Below are 24,161 nucleotides of genomic sequence, written 5' to 3' on the forward strand. Positions count from 1 at the left end.
GCACCCATCCCTTCTGCTGCTTGTGTGTGCCACAGCACCCAGCCCTTCTGCTCCATGCCCTGGGGGTGCCAGAGCACCCAGCCCTTCTGCTGCTTGTGTGTGCCACAGCACCCATCCCTTCTGCTCCTTGTGTGTGCCACAGCACCCATCCCTTCTGCTCTCTGTGTGTGCCACAGCACCCATCCCTTCTGCTCTCTGTGTGTGCTACAGCACCCAGCCCTTCTGCTGCTTGCCCTGTGTGTGCCACAGCACCCAGCCCTTCTGCTGCTTGCCCTGTGTGTGCCACAGCACCCAGCCCTTCTGCTCTCTGTGTGTGCTACAGCACCCAGCCCTTCTGCTGCTTGCCCTGTGTGTGCCACAGCACCCAGCCCTTCTGCTGCTTGCCCTGTGTGTGCCACAGCACCCAGCCCTTCTGCTGCTTGCCCTGTGTGTGCCACAGCACCCAGCCCTTCTGCTCCATGCCCTGTGTGTGCCACAGCACCCATCCCTTCTGCTCCATGCCCTGTGTGTGCCACAGCACCCATCCCTTCTGCTGCTTGTGTGTGCCACAGCACCCAGCCCTTCTGCTGCTTGCCCTGTGTGTGCCACAGCACCCAGCCCTTCTGCTCCATCCCCTGGGGGTCCCACAGCACCCAGCCCTTCTGCTCCATGCCCTGGGTCCCACAGCACCCCTCCCTCTAGCTCCCCACAGAGAATCCGTGGGTTTGGTGCTTCTCTCAGGATAACTGGGTTATTCTGGGCTGAGATCTCCTGCTGCAGTGCAAGTGTTGCTGCCTTAACCCTGGCCCACGTGGACAGCTGTCCCTATGGCACCGTGTACCTGTCACCGCCCTCGGACACCAGCTGGAGGAGGTGGGTGCCCCCAGCCTGGGGCTTTGGGTGTGCTCTGACCCTGCAGCACTTGGGATGGTGCCTTTAGACACTCAGAAACTCAGTTTGGAGTTCAATAGTGCTCATTTTAGATGAGCTTTAAAATTGAGGTGTCTGCAAGTGATGGTTGAATTTAGTGGTACCTTTTTAAAGGTAAATCCTTAAAGTTTAATCTTTAAAAATCTTTAAAAAAGATTTTAAATTAAAGATTACAAATCTTTAAAAATCCAGATGTTCCCAGGCACAGCCCAAGACTTGGATATTTCTCAGGGTGCAGAAACTGGGCTGGGAATGTTCCAGTGGGAAGGAACACAGAGTCACACTTTGGGGGTGGCCACACTCACAGTTCATCCTGAGATGCGTTGGCCATGAAAATTCCCTTCTCCACAACATCCTGAACCATTCCTGTTCCTGCTCCCAACCAGGAATGTTTGTTTTAACCACCACAATAACCAAAGTATGGCTAAAGAGCTTAAAAACGGCATTATTTGATCATATTTAATCTGAACAAAGCAGATAAAACTCGGTTCTAACAAGGGCAACCAATTTATCCTGTGTTCCTCTCAATCCCATTATTGAAACAATTGCTCTTCAAACTTGAACTAATTTGTTCTGCAAATTGATTGTTTCACCAGGAAATTCGGCCTGGTTTCTGCCATATAGAGAGTTTTGGGTTTTAATGCACAATATTGAGGTTTTACCGAGTTGTTGCTTTTATCTGAGAGAAAAATTCTTTTTATTTAGTGAAGCTGACAATAAAAATATTGTGGGTTTTGCTTTCTCTCAGGACAAATTCTGATTCTGCCTTGCACCAGAGCACCATGACTCCAGCTCAGCAGGAATCCTTTTCAGGAGGGTCACAGGACATGCAGCAGAAAAGAGGTGAGCAGAAAAAAAAGAGATAAAAGTATTTGTACCAATATGGAATCCCCACAGCTTGGGCTCCATGTGCTTGTAAAATTCAGGAGTGCTGACACTTCCTGTGACACCACGACTGGATCACATTCACCTTTCTGACTGCTGAAATTCAGGAAAAAGTGACACAAAACAAAGGGAGGAGTTTTTCCTGAGCCCCAAATTTTGTCCTTCCTGCCCTGGGGAGGATCCTCTGGGCTGGGGGGGCTCTGCAGGAGCTCCTGGAGCAGAGTGGAATTCCCAGAATTTCAGATTCCCAGAATTTCAGTGGGGACCTGCAGGGAAGGAGCAGAGGCTGCACCCCGAGTTTATTCTGGCTGGGGATCCCCAGGGAGCTTCCCCGGGAGGAGGCAGAGTCCAAAGGGTCCCAGAGCAATTCCAGGCTGGGGAGAGGCAGATTCCAAAGGGTCCCAGAGCAGTTCCAGGCCGGGGGATCCCCAGGGAGATGCAGATTCCAGAGGGTTCCAGGCCGGGGGATCCCCAGGGAGATGCAGATTCCAGAGGGTCCCAGGGCAGTTCCAGGCTGGGGGATCCCCGGGGAGATGCAGATTCCAGAGAGTTCCAGGCTGGGGGATCCCCAGGGAGAGGCAGATTCCAAAGGGTCCCAGAGCAGTTCCAGGCCGGGGGATCCCCAGGGAGATGCAGATTCCAGAGGATCCCAGGGCAGTTCCAGGCTGGGGGATCCCCAGGGAGAGGCAGATTCCAAAGGGTCCCAGAGCAGTTCCAGGCTGGGGGATCCCCAGGGAGAGGCAGATTCCAAAGGGTCCCAGGGCAGTTCCAGGCTGGGGAGATGCAGATTCCAAAGGGTCCCAGAGCAGTTCCAGGCTGGGGGAGGAGGAGGAGGCAGATTCCAGAGGGTCCCAGAGCAGTTCCAGGCCGGGGGATCCCCTGGGAGAGGCAGATTCCAGAGGGTCCCAGAGCAGTTCCAGGCCGGGGGATCCCCTGGGAGAGGCAGATTCCAGAGAGTTCCAGACCGGGGGATCCCCAGGGAGATGCAGATTCCAGAGGATCCCAGGGCAGTTCCAGGCTGGGGAGGGGCAGATTCCAGAGGGTCCCAGGGCAGTTCCAGGCCGGGGGATCCCCAGGGAGATGCAGATTCCAGAGGGTCCCAGAGCAGTTCCAGGCTGGGGGATCCCCAGGGAGATGCAGATTCCAGAGGATCCCAGAGCAGTTCCAGGCCGGGGGATCCCCAGGGAGATGCAGATTCCAGAGGGTCCCAGGGCAGTTCCAGGCCGGGGGATCCCCAGGGAGATGCAGATTCCAGAGGGTCCCAGAGCAGTTCCAGGCTGGGGGATCCCCAGGGAGATGCAGATTCCAAAGGATCCCAGGGCAGTTCCAGGCTGGGGGATCCCCAGGGAGATGCAGATTCCAAAGGATCCCAGGGCAGTTCCAGGCTGGGGGATCCCCAGGGAGATGCAGATTCCAAAGGATCCCAGGGCAGTTCCAGGCTGGGGGATCCCCGGGGAGATGCAGATTCCAAAGGGTCCCAGAGCAGTTCCAGACCGGGGGATCCCCAGGGAGAGGCAGATTCCAAAGGGTCCCAGAGCAGTTCCAGGCTGGGGGATCCCCAGGGAGATGCAGATCCCAGAGGGTCCCAGGGCAGTTCCCGGCTGGAGCAGCTCCGGCACCCTCAGCTCTGGTGCCCTCTGCTGGGCCCTGCTCCTGCTCCAGCTCGGGAAAATCGGGAATTGCTGACCCTAAAGGGCTTTAGCAGCCTTCAAATCCCTGATCCCAAAGAAAACCCCGAAATTTAACCCTTAACACACACCAGAAAACACCTACAAACACCTGCACCTACTAAAACGTCCTGGGAAGTTCCAGCAATCAAATAAGTTCTCAGCAATTTTTTATTGTTTCATCCTCCTCGAGAATTGAAACTTTGTAAGATTTTCCCACAGGTTAAACTGAGAAGCTGAACATTATTGATTATTGATGATTCCTTTTCATCTCTTTTTTTTAGTTTTGTTGCTGACTGTCCCTGGAATGGAAGAACCCACCTCTGATGCAGACAAAACCCTCTCTAAGCAAGGCTGGGACACTAAAAAGGTGGGAATTGCACCTTTCAAAGAGTAGAAATTTTATTTTCTGAGCATATTTAGATAAATGAATGCTTTAGTCACTGCCAGTATTAATAAACTACTTGAGATTGGAGATTAAATGCTGTGTTTAAAAACAAATCATAAGCATTAGAGCAGAAAGAGCATTTTATGTGGATGTGAATGCACAGGCTTGGTTACATGAGGAGAAACTCTCAAAATTTAAGATTCTTGGACCAATAAAAAAAAAAAGATAAATATCTTCTAAGAGCTCCCAGATCTTACACAGAAATGATTAAATTGAACGTAAAAATTGAAATATTTCTGAGGCAATGGCCTCCAGCAGCATCTTTGCCTCTAAATTTCTCTCCCTTCTATTTCAGACTGGGTCATCGAGACCTAAATCCTGTGAAGTTCCAGGAATCAAGTAAGTTCTCAGCAATTTTTTATTTTAAAAGCACTGAGATCTTTAAGAAGAACTGTGGATTGGATATCCTATTGCTTTGGAATTTGCTGGGAAGGTTCTAGGTACAAAACAAGACCCTCGGAGGGTCAGAAATAATAAAAATATTTTATTTATGGAATTTCTTGTTCAAGATATTTTTAAAAGGTAAAAAAATCATCTTAATTGTTAAATACGTTTTAGAAAGCTCAAAAAATCTTATTAATGAAATTTTCTTGCTAAATACATTTTAAAAATCTCAAAAAAAAAATCTTAATTAATTTTTCTTGTGCACTGAATTTTAAAAAGCTCTATCCAGACTGGGCTATCAATTAATTTTGATATTTTAAAGATTATATAAATATTTTATATATTTATAAACATTATAAATATTATATATATATAATATATTATATATAATATATATTATATATAATTTATAATATATAATATTATATGTTATATATTATATGTTATATATAATATATTATTATATATTATATATTATTATATAATATATATTATATATTATATAAATATTTTATATATTAAAATACATTTAAAATCACAAAAAAAAAAAAAAAATTTTCTTGTTAAATACATTTTAAAAATCTCAAAAAAACCCTTAATTAATTTTTCTTTTGCACTGAATTTTAAAAAGCTCTATCCAGACTGGGCTATCAATTAATTTTGACATTTTAAAGATAATATAAATATTTTATATATTTATAAATATTATATATATTATATATAATATATAATATTATATGTTATATCATATATTATATTATATATTGTATATTGTATATTATATATTATATATTATGACATAATATATTATATATATTATATATTATATAAATATTTTATATATTAAAATACATTTAAAATCACAAAAAAAAATTAATAAATTTTCTTGTTAAATACATTTTAAAAATCTCAAAAAAAACCCTTAATTAATTTTTCTTGTGCACCAAATTTTAAAAAGCTCTATCCCATAGACTGAGCTATCAATTAATTTTGATATTTTAAAGATTATATAAATATTTTTTATATTTATAAATATTATATATATTATATATAATATAGTATATTATATGCTATATCATATTATATATTATATATTGTATATTATATATTATATGTTGTATATTATATATTATATATTATGACATAATATATAATATATATTATATATTATATAAATATTTTATATATTAAAATACATTTAAAATCACAAAAAAAAATTAATAAATTTTCTTGTTAAATACATTTTAAAAATCTCAAAAAAACCCTTAATTAATTTTTCTTGTGCACCAAATTTTAAAAAGCTCTATCCCATAGACTGAGCTGTCGATTCATTTGTGTTTTTTCTCTTGCCTGCAGCATCTTCCCCTCAGCAGAGCAGGAGAACACTACAGCCCTGATCCCCGGCGCACACAACACGGGCGGCTCGCTGCCAGACCTGACCAACATCCACTTCCCCTCGCCCCTGCCCACGCCCCTGGACCCCGAGGAATCCTCCTTCCCTGCCCTGAGCAGCTCCAGCAGCACGGGCAACCTGGCTGCCAACCTGACCCACCTGGGCATCAGCACTGCCAGCCAGGGTGAGCAGCGCCAGCCCTCACTGCTCCTCTGTGCTGTGCGGGCCAAAAAACGGGGATTTGGCTCACTCCCAGCACCTTCATCACCCTGCTCTCGATGCTTTTTGGGGGTTTGATTTGGGGCCTTTCTTATTTGGAATTTTTTAAAAAATATATATTTTTTTTAATTTTTAGGTTTTTTTAAAACTAAATTTATTTTAATTTGTAATTTTTTAATTATTAAATTTTTTTAAAAATTAATTTTTTAAATTTTATTTTTTAATTTTAATTTTTTTAAAATTTTTTAAAGTTTTTATGTTTTTAAATTTTATATGTTTTAAATTTTTAAAATTTTATATGTTTTTAATTTTTTTTAAATTTTTTAAAATTTTTATTTAATTTTTAATTTTTTAAATGTTTTCGTCAACAGAGAGGGTTGTTTGTTGTTTTGGGTTTTTTTTTTTAATGATCAATGACAGTTGCAAGTCTCTTGATTCCTAGAATAGAAATGAGGAGTTGTATCCAAAAATACAAATATATTTCCTGTGCTGGGCAGGATTCCCTTTCCCACTTCTCCTGGATTGGGAAAAGGAAATGACTGCAGTCAGGTGAGTTTGGGAAGCAAGAAGAGAATTTAACCTTTTAAAGGATTTGACCATTTGGGGACAGAGTCCCCCCTTTTCCCTTTTCACTTTTCAGCATCCTTGGAAGAGTTTTTTGGCCTCCAAAGTTTCAGGGATGGCTTTAGAAATCAGGATTTCAGCCACAGTGGATCTCCACTTTTTTTTCCCCCATAATTAGCAAAGTAAATGATACAAACCCAAAGTAGTGAGGGTGAAACTGCTTTGAAAACGTTCCCTGATCTGTCAGAGACAGAAGAAATTCAACATTTCCTCACGGACTTTGTTCCAGCTTCTCTCTGGAGATGATCCCACCCTCCATCCACTGCCCCCTCAGCCTCGGGTGCTTTCCAAACCGATTTTCCCGACCTTCCCTTGCTGCTGAAAGCCCCCTGAGGGCTCCTGCTCGGGGATGTCCCAGAGCCCGGGGCAGTGCCCCAGCACCCCGAGGGGACGTGGGCACGCAGCACCTGCCAGGTGCCAGCCCAGGGCTCAGGGGGAGCCAGGGCTGGGCTGGCACTGCCTGGGCACCTGCCTGGGCACCTGCCTGCCTGCGCCCCTTCTGCTGCTGCTGCCTCCTTGGCAGCCTGGCCTTCCTGGCTCCCTGGCAGCGCTGAGCCTGTGCCAGGTGCCCGGGGGCTCCTCTCCGTCGCTGCTCCCTGGCAGCTCCAGGAGCCGCTCACGCTGCCGTGGCCTCAGGTCCTTCCCTCGTTTCTTATGGGGCGAAGCAGAAAAGAGGGGAGGTTTCTAAACTGCCCAGATTTTTGGCTCGATCTGAACCAAATGATGATGTTTGGGTTGTTTATGCTCACCCCGTGCCGGGTGGTGGCTCCTGGGAGTGTGGTGGACATTTCCTGCCCTGCTGTGCCATTAAAAATGGGGCTCTTCCTGCATAACCAGTTTTGCTTCTGCTTTTTCCATTAAAGAGGTGTTTGCTTTTACAGTACCTCAAGTGCCCTCTGATAAGGCTGTTCCAGGATTTGTTCTCTCAGCCCCAGAGCCTGAGCCCACACAAACAGAGCAGAGCCTGCTTTCCCTGGGCTGCCGAGTGCAGGGCTGCGAGCAGCGCTGCCTGCGGAGTCTGCAGCTGCTGAGGCTGCTCTGCCTCTTCCAGTTCCTCACCCTGGCCACCAGTCCCACCAGCCGTGCCTGGCCTTGAGCCAGGACAGCCCACAGGGCTCTTCCTGTCATCCCGGTGCTCTTCACCCTGACCAAATTGATGACAAATCACCCAACGAGCTCCTGCGCCATCGGCCGAGGCCTCACTCGGGCCGCTCATTTCTCTGCGTTGAGGGAATTCCTTCGGCTCCGGAGCTCAGCAGGGCCCTGCCTTGTTCCTCCCATGTCCCTGTCCTGTCCCCACTGTGTCCCCGCCATGTCCCTGTCCTGTCCCTGTCCTGTCCCTGTCCTGTCCCTGCCGTGTCCCTGTCCTGTCCCTGCTGTGTCCCTGTCCTGTCCCTGTCCTGTCCCTGTCCTGTCCCTGTCCTGTCCCTGCCGTGTCCCTGTCCTGTCCCTGTCCTGTCCCTGTCCTGTCCCTGTCCTGTCCCTGCCGTGTCCCTGTCCTGTCCCTGCTGTGTCCCTGCCATGTCCCTGTCCTGTCCCTGCCGTGTCCCTGTCCTGTCCCTGTCCTGTCCCCGCTGTGTCCCTGTCCTGTCCCTGTCCTGTCCCTGCTGTGTCCCTGCCATGTCCCCACTGTGTCCCTGTCCTGTCCCCGCCGTGTCGCTGTCCTGTCCCTGTCCTGTCTCTGTCCTGTCCCTGCCGTGTCCCTGTCCTGTCCCTGTCCTGTCCCCGCTGTGTCCCTGTCCTGTCCCTGTCCTGTCCCTGCCATGTCCCTGCCATGTCCCCACTGTGTCCCTGTCCTGTCCCTGCCGTGTCCCTGCTGTGTCCCTGTCCTGTCCCTGTCCTGTCCCTGTCCTGTCCCTGCCGTGTCCCTGCCATGTCCCCGCTGTGTCCCTGTCCTGTCCCTGCCATGTCCCTGCCATGTCCCTGTCATGTCCCTGCTGTGTCCCTGTCCTGTCCCTGTCCTGTCCCTGTCCTGTCCCTGCCATGTCCCTGCCATGTCCCCGCTGTGTCCCTGTCCTGTCCCTGCCATGCTGAGGGGGTTTGTTGTTCCCAGCAGGAATGACGACGACGCCGGCCCCGTCCCAGCACCGCCAGCCCAGCGTCAGCCCCCTGTCCCTGGGCACGGACTCACGGCGACCTCAGTCCCAGCAAATGTCCCCCACGCTGTCCCCACTGTCACCCATCACTCAGGTAGGAGCTCAGGGGCAATCCAGGCTTCCCAATCACATCTGTATTGGTTTAATCTGCTTAATCAAAGAGCCACGGGGATATTGGGATGGAATTCCTGGCTGGGAGGGTGGGGGGGAAATGGCTGCTCCATCATCCCTGGGAGTGCCCAAGGCCAGGTTGGACTGGAGTAAAAATGTCCCTGCCCATGGGACAAGGTGAGCTTTAAGGTCCTTTCCAGCCCAAACCATGATTCCATGAACTTCATCTCTTGTTCTGTAATTTCCTCCTTTAAAGTTGTTTTAAGGTGTTCCTTAATTGAGAACCTAAAACAGGAGAGGTTTGTAGAGGGGACAGATTTTACTTCCTCTTTTCCAGAGCTATGATAAAAACCATCTCTTAGGCCACATTTTTTTGTGTTGTCCCAAAGTGAGCTGTGAAATTTGAAAGCCATTTCTCTAATTTGTGAGAGAAACTCAGTGAACTTTTAAAGTCGATTTTATTGTGGCTCTGTGACCGCCCAGGTTGGTGATTTCTGACCTTGAGATTCAACCGGGCTTTTAAAGTATTGGTTTATTTGGGATGGTTTGGCTTGGAGGGAGCCTTAAATCTCATCCAATCCACCCTTCCAGGGCCAGGAACATCTCAGAGCAGCTTCGTGACTCTCTGAGCCTTTAGGTGCCATTTTTCCAGCACAAAGCAAGCCTGACTCCATTTTCTTGGTGTGAAGAGGCTGATGCTGCTCCTTCTCTCGCAGGCCGTGGCTATGGATGCACTGTCCCTGGAGCAGCAGCTCCCCCCGTACCCCTTCTTCACCCAGACCAGCTCCCAGCAGCAGCAGCAGCCAGCAGTGGCCAGCTCCCTGCCCCAGACCCCCCCTCTGCTGCAGAGCTCGGGGCTGCAGAGGGGCCCCCAGCTGCCCCCTCTGTCTGTCACGGTACCTTCCAGCATGCCCCAGTCTCCCCCGGGCAGCCAGAGCCAGCCCTCCATGGGCATCGACATCAACTCGGTGAGTCTGGCAGGGGCTGGGACACCGGCCTGGACAAGCCCGGGGCCGGGAGGGTTTGAGGGAGGCTCAAGTAAACTTCAAATGGTTTTGGGTAAATCAACCTTTAAGTGTTTTCCAGAAGAAAATTTTTGTCCCAGGTTTGATTAGACCCAGCTTAAATCTATCAGCCTTTACTGAGGGATTTTCAAGGTGTGCAGTGTCCCCCAACACATCCTGGTTCAGACTGGGGGAACTCCCAGAGCCGAGAGAGAGAAAGAGTCCAACCACAACAACCATTTCCCAATAAAATACCAGCTGGAAAATTTACTTTCCAAAAGTTGTCTAGAACCAGGCATTCTCTGCAGTTTCACTACTTAGAACCCTTTTATTTTGAGGAACTTTATTCCAAAATGGGATTTGTGGCTGCCTCCAGTGCTCTGAAGAATTGGAGCAAGGATTTATGGACAGATCCCTTTTCCTGCTTGTTCTAACGTGGCCTGTTAGGAAATGTTCTGTGTCAGCAGCTGAAAATCCCAAATCAGGAATCAGAGGCCAGGAAGGGAGGGAAGTCCCAGCTCCCCCAGCCCCTCCTGCCCCGGGGTCCTGGGTGTCCCAGCCGGGGTGTCCTGGCAGTGCTGTAGTGACAGGAATGGCTCTGGGAGGGGAACAAATCCATTCTGCTGAGCCCCACTGGGTTGTGGATGAAAGTTTTAACAGTTGGTGCTCCTTGAGAGCAGCTGCTTCCCTTCCAGGGTGGGGAGGGCAGGAGGGAAGGACAAGCCAGCAGTGGAAAGGATCCCACCCCACTCAAAACCTGTCCCTGTTTTGATTCTAATCCTCATGTAGCACCAGTGCAGACAATTCTGATCTCATCCTTTGCTTTCTGTGTTGCTTTCCTCATCCTAAACCTCTTTATGACCTGAACTTTTAGGCTGCTGTGTTTATCTTCTAAAGCAACTCAAGTAATTCCTAAATAAACAGATTTAAAGCCACTTTATCAAAAAGCCTTTGGAGCTGTCACAGCCTCGCTGGCAACTTCTGCACAGGTTTTGTAAAGCAGAATTGAAATGTATTTGTAGTTTGTACAACCTTCTGACAGGTTGTAAGTGGCAATGCAGAGCAAAAAGAGACATTTTCTTGGGATTTACAGAATTTGAGGTCAAAAAATGGCAGTGCAGAGTTCTCCCACACTGCAAATCTGGTTAAATTCACTGGATTGCAGGTTCTCCTCAGTTATCCCTTGATTTCTAATGGAAGTAAAATAAGAAGAGCTGGGCTACTCTTGATGTTAATTAGTGCAGCATTATTTAAATCCTATTAATATTATTTATTTGTTCCAAACCAGGGTTCTTTATGACGGGAATAAATCCTGGAAAATAACTTCTCAGGACAGCTGAGAAGAGGGTAAAAATCCCAGCTAAAGCCTGCAGAGCACAGTGTGAATTCCCTGAGGGTGCCTGCTCCATGTCCTGGGGTGCAGGGGAGTTTGGGGCTGTGTCTGGAGCTCAGCTTTATCACCCAGGTGTTGTCACCCGCGCTGTGCTGGTAACACAGCTGGAGCAGGGCAGATCCCAGTGAGCACACACGCGGGGCTGCCACTGCTGCTGAAGCATGGATGACATTCTTTTTGAATTATCCCCAGCTTCCAAGACTTCTTTGCCCTAAATCCTTGGCTGACCTGATTCTTTGAATATATTTTGAACCCAGCAGAAGTGAGAGCAGGCAGGAAACGCTCCCAGCGCTGTCCCAGAGCTGTCCCCAGTGTGGGGACCTCCTTCACGCAGTCCTGTTTCCCTCACAGCCCCTGAGGAGGGTGGTTTCCCCCGGCAGGTGTTGGTGTTTGAGGGCTCCCCCATGCAGGTGTTTAACTGTGTGTTGTTCTGTAGGCCTCACTCCAGCAGTACCGCAGTAATGCTGGCTCCCCAGCCAACCAGTCTCCCACCTCTCCTGTCTCCAATCAAGGCTTCTCTCCTGGCAGCTCCCCTCAAGTAAGGGACTCTGTGCTTCCACAGGCCTTGCTTCTCGTGTGTGTCTGAGCTGGATTCCTCCATCACTGCCCCATAGTTGTCTCACTGTGCTCCGTGTGTGCCTCATGCATCACCGACGCCCCATCTCGGCCGCCCTCCATCCCCACTCCCACAGGGCTTCAGGAGCTGCTGAGGTGCCTCTTGCAGCGAGCAGAGAGCCACAGGATCAGGCTGCTGGTGGAGCACTGGGGTGGTGTTTGCTTGGGGGGCACAACCCCCAGGCAGAACCCTTTCAATGGCCAGGATGCCAGGGCAGCAAAGGGGCAACTTCAGTGCCTCCTGCAGCAGGAAGACTCCTGGGCACTAAATATTTAAATATTTACACTAAATATCCCAAACTGATTTAGGTCAGGACCTTTTTTTATGTGAGAGCACACCCAGTGAGAGAAAACACTGGAGAAAATGCTCTTAAAATGAGCAGCTTGTGGCTGCCAGGGATTGGGTTCCCAGCACACTCCCTTGCATGCCAGCTGCTTTTCCTTGCTCTGCCTGTATCTCCTCACACATCCACATGTCCTGGATGGAAATCACAACTTGGGGGAGTGTGTGATCCTCTGAAGGGGAGATTTTTACCTGCCAGCAGCAAGAAATTAAACCCAGGCAAAATTTGAGGGTGCCCCCGTGTAAGAAGGTGCATTTTCAGTGCCTGATGCTGCTGACAGAGCCCCAGCTGGCTGCTCTGGAGAATCCCACCTGGAGAAAAGAAGTGCAGGGAATTCTTCCAGAGCATCACAAGAGTCTGAAAATCCATTTTCTGTTTCATCACTGAACGTTGAAGGCTGTAAGGAGGATCCTTTCTAAATAAGTGCTGCCCCTTCATGGTTCCCAGGCAGAAGCTCCAGTCTCCTTCATTAGCCAGGTCATGGTAAGCTCAGCCCTGGATCCGAGTGGCAGGAATTGTCTGCATTTCCTTAACCCTGCCTCAAGTGCTTCTTAACCTCTCTCTTCTGCTGCTTCTGTGAGTTCTGTGTGCCTCCACAAACCAGCCCTGTCCCCAGAGCAGAGCATGCTGCAAACTCTCAGCTCTCACTGGACAGCACGTCCAGATTTGGGCTTTATGTGGATTTTTTTTCCTCCTTTGATTTCTCAATCACTCTGGTTTGGTTTTGTCCCCACTGGTCAGTGCCAAGGACCAGAGCACACACTGGGCTATGATTTTTCCTGCTGGTTTTATCCTGTAAAAACTTCCTCAGGTTTTGCTCTGTTTGACAGGGACACCACAACTCTTGAGTGAAGGCAGAGGATTTATTAATTCTGCTCTCTGTAGTTTTGGGCTCTTCACAGAATTCCTTCATTTTGCTAAATTAAAACTGAGGTGGATTCGGTGCCTCCAGGAACGCCCCAAAAGCTGGTGGTGGTCACAGACACGAAACGTGGAGAGAAGAAAAACCAGTTTGGAGGGGAAATTGGGGTTGGTTGTGGAGATGGGGCAGCTGCAGGCAGCAGAACCCCTCAATCTGCCCAGAGTGAAGGCAGAGCATCCTCGAGGAGCAGCCTGGCACTGCTGAGGGGGATGCAGTGGCCAGGCAGGCGCCTCCACGTGCTCCTCTTCCTCCCGTGGTGCCAGAGGACATTTCCTGAAGCACAAACCCTCGGTGGGCTTTGGTTTGTGTCCCACAGGCAGCACAGGTTCCCCTCCATGCTCCCAGCTCTGCCCAGCCCCGTGCTCCCCTGTCCCAGCCCTGTGTGTGTGTGTGTCCCACCAGTGCCCCCAGTGCTCCCAGTGCTCCCAGTGCCCGCGGGGACGGGTTAGGAGAGCCCTGCCTGCCCCCGCTCTGTGTTTGCATGGCTTCCACCCCAGTGCCTGGGCTCTGCTCCCTGCTCTCACCTCATTCCTGTTCCAGTTAGGCACAAACACTCCTGCTCTAGTGCCTCTGCCCTGGAGGACCTGGTAGGTATCTGGAGATGGAGCGTCCCAGCCAGGGGTCTGTGCTGTGCCCTCGGTGTTCCCTCACAGCCACTGGTGACTCCAGTGCTTCTGGAGATGGTGTTTGCACAATCCTGTCCTTCCTGCAGTTGTTGTCAATCACCCTGAGGCTCTCAAGTGTTGAAGGAATGACATTTCCAGTGGGAATTTCGGGTTTTCTTTGGGAATTTCTGTGCTTGCAGCTGTAGGAACCAGCACACGTCACAGGAGGAGCAACCCCAGGCTGGGCTGGGCTGGGAGGCTCTGACCTGGACTTGCACTTGACTTCTTGTCATGTTCCCCAAAGTTTTTTGGGATGGAAACAGTGCTTGGTGAAATACAAAGATTTTAGGGATTGTCCTCATTTTGGGAATTGTCCTCACATTCCCATTCTGTGGAATGAAACCACAGGAGTGAAAGGCACAAAATACCTCGATCCTCTTTAACTCTCAAATATCCTTTGGATTTTAGTGTTGGTTTTGCTTCTTGTCAAGTCTGTGCCATCCCAAAATTCAGATTTTCCTTGGAAATGGTTATAAACCATAGGTTGGACTGGATTTAGGTTGGTTAAAAAAAGCCAAATTTTCTTTAAATTGCTTTAAGTGGTGCTTTGCTTTTCTCCTATCAGCATCTTAGCAGGGGCTCTTGTGGTGTTTGATCCCTCCTGGTGTTTGATCCCTTTTTCCTGGGATCCAGCAGCTCTGGAGCGTTGATAAATTGGTGATAAATTGGAAAAGTTTCCACCCTGTGATGTGGCAGCCCAGGGGTCTGCCTGGCAGTGGGGAGGATTTTAAGGAATATCTTGGTGCTTCTTTTTTCCCCTCATGGAAGGGACGATTCAGGTCATTTTTGAATTATTTTTTCATACAAGGTGGTTTTGTCTGAGGGTCCAAAATCCATGCCTGTCCTGATTCTTCCTAAACTTTTCCTGAATTTCCCACGCTTAAGTTTTTAAGGAGGAAATTTGTGGCCTTCTGCTTTTGCCATGTGGATAAACCAACAACTGAATTTTGTTTAACAAGACTGAGGCAACCACTCCATGGAAAATGTCTTTTAGAGATGTTCTCTTTGTCAGTTAATGGTTTTTATTTTCAGCTGGAATACCAGAATTTAGAATTTTAAATCGGGAGTGGTGGTGTTGATTTTTATCTGGCATTTTTGATCAGGATTAAAACATGGATCTCAGATTCTTGGTCACCTTTAGGATAATTGATAAATGATGGAGAATAACTGAGGGACTGGACAGTGATGTAGCAGGGCTGAGGAATTCCTCCTGGAATTCTCACTGGGCTTCCCCCTGACCTTTCCTGCTCTGCAGCTCCCAAGGATTGACTTTAAATCAGGAATTTTGCCCTTTGGGGCTGCAGACCCAGAGCCAGAGCAGCCTCGGTGGGGGGAAATGCCACAAAATCCCACAGAAAGCAGAAATTGTTCTGTTGTCCCTGCCCATCCCCAGCTGGGAGAGGCCTCTGGGGTTCCCTGGTGTCCCCGCGTGAGTCCTGGGGATTCATTCCTGCTCCATGAGGGTCCTGGGGGATTCCCTGTGGATCCTGTGGGATCCTCTGGGATCCCCTGGGCCCTGTTGGGTTCCCTCCTGCTCCCTGTGGGATCCCATGGGATCCCCTGGGCCCTGTTGGGTTCCCTCCTGCTCCCTGTGGATCCTGTGGGGTCCCGTGGGATCCCCTGGGCCCTGTTGGGTTCCCTGCTGCTCCCTGTGGATCCTGTGGGGTCCTGTGGGATCCCCTGGGCCCTGTTGGGTTCCCTCCTGCTCCCTGTGGATCCTGTGGGGTCCCGTGGGATCCCCTGGGCCCTGTTGGGTTCCCTGCTGCTCCCTGTGGATCCTGTGGGGTCCTGTGGGATCCCCTGGGCCCTGTTGGGTTCCCTGCTGCTCCCTGTGGATCCTGTGGGGTCCTGTGGGATCCCCTGGGCCCTGTTGGGTTCCCTGCTGCTCCCTGTGGATCCTCTGGGATCCCGTGGGATCCCCTGGGCTCTGTTGGGTTCCCTGCTGCTCCCTGGGGATCCTGTGGGATCCCATGGGCCCTGTTGGGTTCCCTGCTGCTCCCTGGGGATCCTGTGGGGTCCTGTGGGGTCCCCTGGGCCCTGTTGGGTTCCCTGCTGCTCCCTGTGGGATCCCATGGGATCCCCTGGGCCCTGTTGGGTTCCCTCCTGCTCCCTGTGGGATCCCCTGGGCCCTGTTGGGTTCCCTCCTGCTCCCTGGGGATCCTGTGGGGTCCCCTGGGCCCTGTTGGGTTCCCTGCTGCTCCCTGGGGATCCTCTGGGATCCTGTGGGATCCCCTGGGCCCTGTTGGGTTCCCTCTTGCTCCCTGTGGATCCTGTGGGATCCTGTGGGATCCCCTGGGCCCTGTTGGGTTCCCTCCTGCTCCCTGTGGGATCCCATGGGATCCCCTGGGCCCTGTTGGGTTCCCTCCTGCTCCCTGTGGGATCCCCTGGGCCCTGTTGGGTTCCCTGCTGCTCCCTGGGGATCCTGTGGGATCCCATGGGATCCCCTGGGCCCTGTTGGGTTCCCTGCTGCTCCCTGTGGATCCTGTGGGATCCTGTGGGATCCCCTGGGCCCTGTTGGGTTCCCTGCTGCTCCCTGTGGATCCTGTGGGATCCCATGGGATCCCCTGGGCCCTGTTGGGTTCCCTGCTGCTCCCTGTGGATCCTGTGGGATCCCATGGGATCCCCTGGGCCCTGTTGGGTTCCCTGCTGCTCCCTGTGGATCCTGTGGGCCGTGAGGGCCCTGTGAGGACCCTGGGCCATTCCCGCCCACTCCGTGCTGATTTCCCTGAATTCCCAGATTTCTCTGGAATTCCTGGATTTCTCCGGCATTCTTGGACTTCTCGGAATTCCCGGTTTTCTCCAGCATCCCCAGATTTCCCAGAACCCCCGTTTTTCTCGGCATTCCCGATTTTCCCGGCATTCCCGCTTTTCCCGGCGCCGCCGGGGGCAGTGGGGGATTTGCACCATGAAGCTCTGTTTTGTTTTCAGCATTCTTCCATGCTGGGCAGTGTTTTTGGGGACTCCTATTATGAGCAGCAGATGACAGCTAGGCAGGCTAATGCCCTCTCCCACCAGGTGAGCAAATTCATCTCGGGCCTCCTCGGCCCCTCCCACCTCAAATTAACCCCAATTAACGCCTGGTTAATTTACGTCAGTCCCCGTTCTGTCCATGTAGAGTTTCTTGTTTTGTTTGGTTTCCCTCCCTCCCTCCGTCCCCTCTCTTTGTCCTCCCCATCCCATGCAGGTGTTCTGCCAAAAAAAATGGGAGATCAATTTAAGACATGTAATAATGAAGCTTTTAAAATGGGAGATCAATTAAAAATATGTAATAATGAAGCTTTTAAAATGGGAGATCAATTAAAAATGTATAATAATGAAGCTTTTAAAATGGGAGATCAATTAAAAATATATAATAATGAAGCTTTTAAAATGGGAGATCAATTAAAAAATATATATATATAATAATGAGGCTTTTAAAATGAGAGATCAATTAAAAATCTGTAATAATGAAGCTTTTAAAATGGGAGATCAATTAAAAATATATATATAATAATAAAGCTTTTAGAATGGGAGATCAATTAAAAATTATATAATAATGAGGCTTTCAAAATGGGAGATCAATTTTAAAAATATATTAATAATGAAGCTTTGAAAATGGGAGATCAATTAAAAATATATATAATAATCAAGCTTTTAAAATGAGAGCTCAATTAAAAAATATATAATAATCAAGCTTTTAAAATGGGCGATAAATTCAAAAATACATATAATAAACAAGCTTTTAAAATGGTATATCAATTAAAAAATATATAATAATGAAGCTTTTAGAATGGGAGATCAATTAAATATATATAATAATACAGCTTTTAAAGATTCAAATAATGCCAGGCAGCTTTGAAAGGGGAAAACAGTGAAACAAAAATGTTAAAGCAGTGAAAATCAGCTTGGAAAAAGGAATTCTGCTGGGCAGAGACCTCAAGGTGAGCCTGAATTCCCTTCATTCCCCTCTCAATCCTCCACAGAGCATGGGTGAATTAATTATTGAATTTAATTCTGGGATTAAAATAATAAAAGTTATGGAATACTTAAACTGGGGTGTGTCCTGGAGGGAATTCTGCTGGGAGAGACCTCAGGGCGAATTCATCCCTTTATTTCCCTTTCAATCTTCCAGTAGAGCATGGATGGATTAAATTATTGAATTTAATTCTGGATTAAATTAATTAAATTATTAAATACTTAAACCTGGGATGAGTCTTGGAGGGAATTCTGCTGGGGGAGACCTCAGGGCTCTTTCCCTTTCAGTCCTCCAGCAGAGCATGGATGGATTAAATGATTGAATTTAATTCTGAGACTAAATTATGGAATACTTAAACTGGGGCGTGTCCTGGAGGGAATCCTGCTGGGCAGAGACCTCAGGGTGAGCCTGAGTTCCCTTTATTTCCCTTTATTCCCTTTATTTCCCTTCCCAGCCTCCCTTTGCTTCTGTCCCCCCTCCCCAGTCTGGCTGGTGCCTCCCGGTGCCGAATTGGGCAGGGACTGTCCCGCGCAGCTCAGGGCCCAGGGCCCCGCTTGGAGCCAGGGAAGATGAATTTGTTTGCCTGTCTGTGTTGTCCTGGAGCCGTGTCCTCGTCCCCCTGTCCCTGCCAGGCTGGCAGGTAACCCCTGGCGTGTCCCCCTGCAGCTGGAGCAGTTCAACATGATCGAGAACGCCATCAGCTCCAACAGCCTGTACAGCCCCTGCTCCACGCTCAACTACTCGCAGGCTGCCATGATGGGACTGACGGGCAGCCACGGCAGCCTGCAGGACTCGCAGCAGCTCAACTACTCCAGCCACAGCAACATCCCCAACATCATCCTGACAGGTAAAGGTAAACCCCCCCTGCCCTGGGCCCTGCGCTGTGTTGTGCTCCCCTTGCAGGGAGCAGCGATGGAGCTGACTCTGTGTGAAACGGGAGCCTCCTCCAGCCAGCTCTCATCAGCTCTTGGAGCTTGGTTTCACACCCAAATAGCTCAGCTACCTTACGAGGCATAAAATCAACAAAATGCCTTCTGTTGCAGTATTAGAAACAAAGAGATTTTAATAAAAGGCAAAATAACAAACTCTTTACAGGGTCCCTGCAGATACCATACTGAGCAGCTCCTCAGGGCGTGGCCCAGCCCTGCCACAGCTCCAGGAGTGTTTGGACAGTGCTGTGGGACAGGCTGGGGTTTGGGGTGTCTGTGCAGGGCCTGGAGCTGGATCCGTGATCCCTGGGGGTCCCTCCCAGCTCAGGATAGTTCAGCATCCCATGGCCCCAGCCTGGGGGTGTCTCCTGGGGATTGTTGCTGTTGAGGGCTTTGTTCACCTGGGCTGTGGTGCCAGTCCGGTGTGGCTGCTGACCAAAACACGTAACTTCATCCTAGGGAACTTGTGAGAATGCTCAGAGAAAGAATGAAAACAATTCTTACCTTAATCTCTGCCCCTGGTGTTTGTGAGCACGTGGAATGTTTGTACATTGTGCTTATGGAAGGATGTTTACAAGAAAGTGTTGTTTCTGCTCAGCCAGTGGTGAAGGACCAGTCGGGTTCTGAGTGAACGATCCTGTCTATGAATATGTAAAGTTCCTAATGAATCTTTAGGAACTTTAGGGAACTTTTCCCTTTTTAAAAAAATCTTAGACTCATGTCTTCTGAGCATTGGAGCCAATGTCTCCTTCCTTCAGCCATTCCTAACTGGAGTCCCGGTGTGTGTCCCAGTGCTCACCTGCACACAGGTGGAGCACCTAGAGCACCAGTTTTCCTGTGGATTTATCCTCCTGAATTCCCTGGATCCTCTGCTAGAGTGAGGAAAGGCTGTGGGAGCCAACTCTGCCTGCTCAGCCCCAGCTGGCCAGCAGAGGGTTGGAGTGTCACATATGGTGGCCAATCTGGTCACAGTGGGATTTTGGAAACAATTCCTGCCCAGGATCCTATGGCTGCAGCCAGGATTGCTGATGGGAATGGTGGAATTGAGGTTATTCCTCCTCAAGCTGAGGGACAGAAAAGGCTCCAGTCACACCAAACACGAATTGTGGGTTGTGTTTGGTGGCTTGGAGATGCTGTGAGGAATCTGAAATCTGCAGGAGGGTGGATGTTCCTCATCTGAGAGCTCCATAACCATTTCCAGGGGTTTTGGGAGCTGTTTCCTGAGTTCCTCGCGGTGTTTCTGGGAGTTTTCTGTTTCAGCAATCCTGCTGGGGTCTGAGCCCTGTGTGTTTTGTCCCTGCAGTGACAGGAGAATCCCCCCCCAGCTTATCAAAAGAACTGACCAGCTCCTTGGCAGGAGTGGGGGACGTCAGCTTCGACACGGATTCCCAGTTCCCTCTGGATGAACTCAAAATTGACCCTTTGACCCTGGATGGACTTCACATGCTCAACGACCCCGACATGGTCCTCACCGACCCCGCCACAGAGGACACGTTCCGCATGGACCGGCTGTGACCGGGGCTGCGTCCACCCTGGGGCTGCATCCCATCCTGGAGCCACCACCCCGAGGGCTCCATCCCACCCTGGAGCCACCATCCTGGGGGCTTCATCCATCCTGGGGCTGCATCCACCCTGGAGCCACCACCCTGGGGCTGCATCCCACCCTGGGGCCACCATCCTGGGGCTTCATCCACCCTGGGGCCACCATCCTGGGGGCTTCATCCACCCCGGGGGCTGCATCCCACCCTGGAGCTCCATCCCACCCTGGAGCCACCATCCTGGGGGCTTCATCCACCCCGGGGCTGCATCCATCCTCGGGGCTCCATCCCACCCTGGAGCCACCACCCCGAGGGCTTCATCCCACCCTGGGGGCTGCATCCAACCCCAGGGGCTCCATCTCACCCTGGGGCTCCATCCCAGCCCGGGGTCCATCCTGGAGGGAGCAGCTCTCCGTGTCCCTGTCCCATGGGTCCCCCAGCTTGTTGTTCTGAGCTTGCCGCGCTGCCCAGCCTGTCCCAGCCGTGTCCCCCGAGCCGCTCGTTGCCGTCCAGCAGTCAGGATTGTCCGGTTTGTCCCGGTGGTTATCCCGGTTTGTCCCGGTGGTTTATCCCAGTTCATCCCAGTTTATCCCGGTTTGTCCCGGTGGTTTATCCTGGTTTGTCCCGGTTTATCCTGGTTTGTCCCGGTGGTTTATCCCAGTTTATCCCGGTTTGTCCTGGTTTGTCCCGGTGGTTCATCCCAGTTTATCCCGGTTTATCCCAATGGTTTATCCCAGTTTATCCAGGTTTGTCCCGATGGTTTATCCCAGTTTACCCCAGTTTGTCCCAGTGGTTTACCCCAGTTTGTCCCGGTGGTTTATCCCGGTTTATCCCAGTGGTTATCCCGGTTTGTCCCGGTGGTTATCCCGGTTTGTCCCGGTGGTTATCCCGGTTTATCCCAGTGGTTATCCCGGTTTATCCCGGTGGTTTTCCCGGTTTGTCCCGGTGGTTTATCCCGGTTTATCCCGGTGGTTTTCCCGGTTTATCCCCGTGGTTTTCCCGGTTTGCCATCGGCCTTCTCCCCGGCAGAGCCCCCGTGCCCCAGCTGGGCGCGGTCCCTGTGCAGCGCTGGGGGCTCTGGGCAGCCGGGCCGGGGCTGTGGGGCTGGCGGGGCCTGGCCCCGTGGGGAGCAAATCCCGGCAGTGCCGCCGTCCCCGGGCCCTGCTCGGGGACTCTGCCGCCCCCGGTGTGTCCCAGCCTCCCGTCCCTCCCGCCTGCCCCAGCGCTCCCGGCCGAGCGGAGCCGCCAGGCCCACAAATCCACTTCAAACACTATTTTGTTCCAAGCTTTTCATGGTTTTGTTTTGTTTTGTTTTTGTTTTTTAAACATATATGTAATATATATCTATTTCTATATATGGCTACATATATAGAGAGCATTTCTGAGCACACGTGAAAGTTCTATAATTCATTACTTGATTAGACAGAGGATCAGAACATCTTAAAGCAGCTAAAAAAAAATAGAGACTAACCTGCATAATCCTAATTTTTACTTTGTGAGAGATTCCTGGGCAACAGGAAGGGCATTTCCATAGCAATGCCAGGCTCGTAGAATCATGATTTTAAAATTTTTTATTCTTATTCATTACTTATTCTGTTACTTATTTATGATTTTTTTTGGTTGTTGTTGTTGTCATTTCTTTTTTTTTAAATTTTATTTAAATATTTGGATATTAGGAAAGTAGCTCAACTACATACAGCCAATGGAAGCACTCTACATAATATTTGTACAGTACTTTTTTTTTTTTTTGTGGTTTTATTCCAGAAATATATTATATATATTATATATGTAGGTATTTTTAAACTAACTGGAATTTCAAACAGATGTTAAGCAGGAATAAGGAAACCTAAGGCAAGTTTAGATATTTTCCTTTGGAATAGGCAAAATAGGGTGGTTGGAACTTAAAAATTCCTTCATTCACCCGGGGGAAAAAAAAATCTCTTGCTCCACAATGACCAGGATTGAATCCTCCAAAATTCTGTTTAATTAAATGGAGAATTAATTGTTTCTGATGGTCCTTGTGAATATTTTGTGCTGCAAATTTAAAAAAAAACCCAAAACCCATCCAGATTGCTCAGGCTGGGAATTGGGGATTTCACTGTGGCTGGAGGGAAGGTGATTCCCAGATTTCTGGGAATGAATGGAGTTAGAGGGCACTGCTGGGGAAAGGCAGGAATTCATCAGGAATTAACAGGATTTGGAGTCATTAACTAATTAACTCACCCCGAGGGGGGAGCATCCCCAGGGATTCCATCCCTAAAATCCCTCCCAGTTCAGTTCCAGTTCCCAGCATTTGGGGTTTGTTCACCCCTCCTGCCCCCCTGGATTTTCCCTGTGCCTGGAATTCCAGCCCCAACCCCGACCCCAAAGCTTCTCCTCTTTGGGAACGGCCTGGGCTGCTCTTAACGAGTTCCCCGCAATTAATGAGAGTCCCCCCGCAATTAGCGACTCCTCCCTGCTCTCCTGAGTTCTCCTAATGAGTTATCCAAGTTTCTGTGTGCTTCCAGAAATCCTGGGCTCCCTGCTGAGGCTCCTGCCCGCTCTGCTGAGCAGGAGCAGGGTCAGGAGCTCCCCAGCCCGGGCTGTCCCCTCGCCTTCTGTGCCATTTGTTGACCATTTGCACTAAAAACGTGGAATTTTTTCTTGGCTTCCCTGTGTCTTTTTTATTTCTTTGTTGTTTTTTGTTTTGTTTTGTTTTGTTTTAATTTTATCCTTCTCCATGCCCTCCAGAGGTTTCCCTGCATCTCTTGGGAATATTTTGGGATTTTTTGGCAGGGTTTGAGCTCGGTAGGACACGTTCGCTCCCGGTGGCTGCTCCTTTCAGATCCCTCACGCTTTTTCAGTTCAAGGAGGAGATAAAAGGCAGCTCAGACAGGAGGAAACCTGGGAAAAACCAGGAGGGATTTGGGCCCAGGTGACTGGGAGCTCCCTGCTGAAGGTGCAGTGAGAGCTTTGTGCAGCTCCGTGTGGGAATTGCGTTTCTCCCCTGCTGGAATGGCTCCGTGCACGTGCAGTCCTGGTGTGCGCCGTCTTTGTAACACCAGAGCAGCCAGAGCTCAGTCCAGCAGTGCTCTCAGTGCTGTCAGTGCTGTTTAACCCCAGAGTCACTGCAGGGGAGGCACCAGAGCAGCCGGGGCTCAGTCCAGCAGTGCTGGCAGTGCTGTCTGTGCTGTTTAACCCCAGAGTCGCTGCACCAGCAGCAGCCGGGGCTCAGTCCAGCAGTGCTGGCAGTGCTCTCAGTGCTGGCAGTGCTGTCAGTGCTGTCAGTGCTGGCAGTGCTGGCAGCGCTCTCAGTGCTCTCAGTGCTCTCAGTGCTGTGCTGTCAGTGCTCTCAGTGCTGTCTGTGCTGTTTAACCCCAGAGTCGCTGCACCAGCAGCAGCCGGGGCTCCTCATGGGAGGGAGGCTCGGGCAGGGAACTGCAGCTCCAGCTCCTGCCCGGTTTTTTAACCCCGTGTGTAAATAAGAGCTCTTTGTTTCTAAGATTTGTAAGTCGACCTTGAGAATCGCCTTAATTTCAAACGAACACACCTTGGATGCAACTGTCGGAGTTAGGGAGCCTCCAGCTGGGAGAAAGGCAGGTTTGATCCCTGGGGAGAGGGAAGGGGCAGGGGTGTCCCCGGGGAGTGCTGGGGGTGACAGGACGGGCTCCAGCTGTGGCCGGGGAGAAGCTGCCTCTCATCCCAGCCTGTGAGAGCCAGGGGTTCCAGCAGCTCCGGCCTTGCCCTTCCCCAGGAGAGCCTTTCACGTGGGAGCTGCCCCAGAGGATTCCCCCTCTCTCACTCCTCCAAATTCCACTTTTTGTGGCATCAGGCTGATCTGGAAGCCAACCCAGAGAGAAGCGTGGAGCAGATCCCGAGTGTTCCCAGAACAAATCATCTGCTTTTATTCCAAATGTAACAGCCCTGTGCTCATTCCAGTGTTTGGGGCTCCCGCCCCACGGGTGGGAGCAGAAAGGGAAAACCATCACTTAGTAAGAAACAAAAGACAAAAAAACCAAGGAGGAAATGGTGTTAATTGCTCTCATTGCTGCGTTTGGTTGCAGTGGTGGTGAAGCTGCCC

At 49.8% G+C, this 24,161-nt stretch overlaps 1 protein-coding gene across 7 annotated transcripts in view; it reads left to right on the forward strand.

The window, feature by feature from the left end:
- CRTC1 (CREB regulated transcription coactivator 1) overlaps positions 1-22,742 on the forward strand; it is a 49,200-nt gene extending 26,458 nt beyond the window's left edge. For 2 of the 7 annotated variants that reach the window (XM_054517322.1, XM_054517323.1), the window contains 11 exons: positions 791-852; positions 1,658-1,752; positions 3,746-3,831; positions 4,205-4,248; positions 5,650-5,870; positions 8,583-8,719; positions 9,453-9,704; positions 11,570-11,671; positions 16,608-16,694; positions 18,301-18,481; positions 19,867-22,742. In XM_054517322.1, coding sequence (XP_054373297.1) covers positions 791-852; positions 1,658-1,752; positions 3,746-3,831; positions 4,205-4,248; positions 5,650-5,870; positions 8,583-8,719; positions 9,453-9,704; positions 11,570-11,671; positions 16,608-16,694; positions 18,301-18,481; positions 19,867-20,078 — 1,479 coding nt within the window. In that variant the 3' untranslated portion in view covers positions 20,079-22,742. The remainder of the gene's footprint in view (positions 1-790; positions 853-1,657; positions 1,753-3,745; positions 3,832-4,204; positions 4,249-5,649; positions 5,871-8,582; positions 8,720-9,452; positions 9,705-11,569; positions 11,672-16,607; positions 16,695-18,300; positions 18,482-19,866) is intronic. The other 5 variants (XM_036399251.2, XM_036399252.2, XM_054517324.1 and 2 more) reach the window with 4 other exon arrangements.
- The last annotated feature ends 1,419 nt before the right edge of the window (positions 22,743-24,161 follow it).

The sequence above is a fragment of the Molothrus ater genome, chromosome 26 (assembly GCF_012460135.2).
Source record: "Molothrus ater isolate BHLD 08-10-18 breed brown headed cowbird chromosome 26, BPBGC_Mater_1.1, whole genome shotgun sequence".
Lineage (NCBI taxonomy): Eukaryota > Metazoa > Chordata > Aves > Passeriformes > Icteridae > Molothrus > Molothrus ater.